Source organism: Pediculus humanus, genomic scaffold (genome assembly GCF_000006295.1).
Source record: "Pediculus humanus corporis 1103172108263 genomic scaffold, whole genome shotgun sequence".
NCBI classification, from domain to species: Eukaryota; Metazoa; Arthropoda; class Insecta; order Psocodea; family Pediculidae; genus Pediculus; species Pediculus humanus.
Genome location: NW_002987832.1, coordinates 270730 through 274563, shown reverse-complemented (window position 1 = coordinate 274563; position 3834 = coordinate 270730). Strand labels below are relative to the sequence as shown.

Below are 3834 nucleotides of genomic sequence, written 5' to 3'. Positions count from 1 at the left end.
GGAGTGGGAAGGAGTAAGAGGAGGAAAAGAGGCGGGAAAACCATTCACGTTTTCTGAGGATAATTTATAATTTTTTTTTTCTTTATTTTAGAAAATTTAATGAATTCGAAGAAGATTATGATGAAATTATGATTTATTAATATAAAAAAAAAGGTTACTTGAGGTCATTTTATATATTCGAAAGTGTTTTTAAAAAAACGTGAGAGAATAATAATATTTAACGTTTTTTTTGTATGTTTAATTCCGAAGAAGAAGAAGAAGAAAATTTAAATTGGTTTGGTGATGACGTTTTGCATGCAACAGAAAACTTTTAAAGTTTGGATAAAAGAAAACTTACCAGGACTGGATAAATAAATGTCGTCACGGAATCTCTACCCAAACTATTTTCAGCTACGCATTTATATTGACCCATATCGGGCCATGCCAACCGGTAAATGGCTAAATCTCCATTGTTTAAAACCTGGAAATGAAAAACAAAAAGGTTACATATGTATTTTATTTTTATTTTAATGGATTATTGATTTGTTTTTTTTTGACTTACTCTAAACCGGAAATTGTTGACAACGTTATTGTCTTGGTCCAGCCAATATATTTCCGGTGTTGGATTTCCAACGGCTGCACATGGTAGCAAAACATCGACTCCCATATTTTCCATAGCCGTTGGATTCCAACTTATTATTCTCGGGGGTTGTAATTTTTCATTTTTAGCTTCCTTACACGATTCGCTACTTCCACCTTCAATAAGTAGCAAACTCGGTTCGGATTTTATTTTTTTAACACCGGCTCTTGCAACGCACGTGTAAAAACCACCGTGATTCGACGTGACGCAATCTATGATGAACCTGGATTTGATTTTAGCCAAACCTGCTTTGTCGTGGTACGAATCTTGTAGCTCGTTGTTAAGAACGCTTCTTTCAGTCTGTCGGTAAACCAGAAAACTTTTTTCGATTTGTTTTTACTTGGAAAGAAAGTCAAAGACCTGACAAAACGTTTAAATTACCTCTTGAATCAATTGGCTACCTTTATACCATTGAATTTCAGGTGCTGGACTACCTAGAACCTCACATTCGAGTTCGACTTTATCACCCAATTGAGTGTTGATAACCTGTGAAGGTGCTCGAGATATTTTTATCCAGTCTTTTGCTCTAAAACCGCTTATGCGAGCCGGTGGAGAATTATTCATTACGTTATTGTCGACCTGGAAAACAGTTCATTATTATTATTATTATTATTACTTTTCGACTCCCCCCAAAAAAGGAAAAATATGGCGGGACAAACGACGAATGAAAAATTTTTTTTTTTGCGTTTATTTTTTTTTATATATTTTAATTAGAAATCATTTATAAAAAATATTATCGAAAAAAAATTATTCATCATGTATTATTTATTTTACGTCGATACCGCCATCTTTTTTTTTTTTTTTTTAAAAATTATTTATATTCTTTTTCGTTTTTGGATTTTGAAGGGCGTTTTTTCGTTCGTTATGGAAAAAAAAATTTTTTTTATCGCGATGATGATAATAATTTGTTTGTTTGTTTGTATTTTGGAATCGTCGTTATCATTTATGATGGAGGGGCCCCACTTAAAGTTTTTTTTTTTTCATTTTGAGGATTTTTATTATTATTATTATTATGATTAATTTATTAAAATGAAATCGTTTCGTAGTGTATGATAACTCATTTAAATCATGTTCTCAGTCGTTTTCATTCTTTTTTTAATAATTTTATTAAAAAATTCTTTTTAAATGAATTATCATACATTAAATTTTTTTAAATATATTTAGTCGCCATTTTCTTTGTACAGAATATGCATACATTTTGATGGTACGACTTAATTACCGTTACAGACAGAATACAGAAATGATTTTTATTTTATTTACCTTTTGATTTCTTTTCAAAAAAGAAAAATTGTAGATGTTGTTTTGTTGACATTTTTTTACTTTTTTTCATTTTTTTTCCGTAAAATTGAAGATTCGAAACGAATTTTTTAAATAATTAACGAAGATTGAAAAATTCAAATTTTAATTGCAGTAATTTCCGTTAAAAAATAAAAACTCGTTACAATGCACTCTATCGACAATTAATTGAATTATATTATAGAGGTCGCTTTTGTTAATTTTCAAAAATTAAGAATAGGAATTCAAATATGGCGACGAACGAGTAAAAAAAAAAAAAATTTTTAATTACCGGTAAAAATTATTATATTTACAATTTCTTTTTGTTTTTTTTTATATATAAATCTTAACGTTAATTAATTAATTATTGATGTAAAATATCATTTCTCAATATTTACACGATCGATTGTAGGAAAATAAGAGCAGGAAAATGATCAAGTTTTTTCGTTGTAAGTTTTTCTAGATTGTTCGAAACGTAACGGTTTTTATTGAAAATTTCATGACAAAAAAAATTTGATGAAAACGTTTTCCCACGTTCGAAAACCGTAAAAACGAATTGAAAAATTATTAATTTAACTATGATTTCAATTGGAATTCGTAAATTCAGGTGGGTATATTAATAATAATATTAATTAAATAGAATTAAATTAAATTTTTGACTTGATCATCATCAAGTTACATTATAGACTAATTTTTTTTTAGTTTAACATCAGGTCATCCATTCGTTTGTTTGTTTGTCTTTTTTTAATTTATTTGCCGAACAAGCAATTCTAAATATATAATAATAATAATAAATATCAAGAATACAACAAGAATTTTGTCATGTGTTATTTTTCGACATGTGAGCGTCATTCGATTTAGGAAATATCGTACGATTTGAAAAAAAAAAAATGTGGCGTGATTTTTTTTTGTTATTAGGACAAATGACAAACAGGTACAATCAAATACATTTAAAAAATTTTTTTTTGACTCGTCAAACAATTTAAATGGAATTAAACAACGCTGATTAAGTGTATAGGAAATGTTTATTATTGAAAACCGATTCGAATGCATTTATGTAGAGTTCAAGGAATTACAAAATCATAATATATAAATGACCGACTTTTTTCTTTTTCTCACACACACACACACACTCTCTCTCTCTCTCTCTCTCTCTTTTTTTTAAATTAAATTTTCCACACAAAAACAGTAAATCAATATAAATTAATTAAATTACACAAACTACTATATTGTTTTGTACATTTTTAATTAATAACAATAATAATGTGATAATGATGATAATTATAATGATTTTTTTAAATTTTTATTTGAATTAAATTAAATTTTTTTAAAAATTTATATAAATCTGTGTGTGTGGTCGTTTTTAAAAAAAATATTAATGTTTTTTAACATAAATAAAAATGTAACGATTTGATAAACTGCGTAGAAATGAGAGAGAGAGAGAGAGAGAGAGAGAGAGAAATTATTTTATAAATTACAAAACAAGTTGTGAATGAAAATGTTTTTTTTTTTTCTTCTCACTCGTGTCGTTAATTTGTTACAAATCATTCGATTATTCGAATCGTGTCGAATAATAATAATAATAATAATTAATTTGTATTTTAAAAAAAAAAGTTCTTATCAGTTAAAAAATAAAGAAAAAATAAATGAGTGTGTGTGTGTGTGTAATAAGGCATTCATTCAGGTTAAATGATAAGGAACCAACAATAAACAAATTAATTAATTAATTAATTAATTAATTATTGATTCCAATTAATAATAATTATTATTATTATTGTTTTTTAGACTCACCTGTTCGGGTCCGTTATTATTAATTATCATTCCTTGACTATCGCCAGTGATGATGATCATCAGAAAAGTTAAACTAAATAACAAATCGACGACAGAGATGGAAAACATTTTTTTCTTTTTTTTTTTGTTCTCTCTCTCCTAACCTGCGA

At 26.9% G+C, this 3834-nt stretch overlaps 1 protein-coding gene across 1 annotated transcript; it reads right to left on the bottom strand.

The window, feature by feature from the left end:
• Window positions 1-310: 310 nt before the first annotated feature.
• Phum_PHUM494500 (Neural/ectodermal development factor IMP-L2 precursor, putative) lies at window positions 311-1183 on the bottom strand (the record flags this gene model as incomplete). The annotated part of the gene is made up of 3 exons (XM_002430634.1): window positions 311-460; window positions 542-919; window positions 1001-1183. The coding sequence occupies 3 exons, from the start codon at window positions 1181-1183 to the stop codon at window positions 311-313; spliced, it is 711 nt and encodes a 236-aa protein (XP_002430679.1).
• Window positions 1184-3834: the final 2651 nt, after the last annotated feature.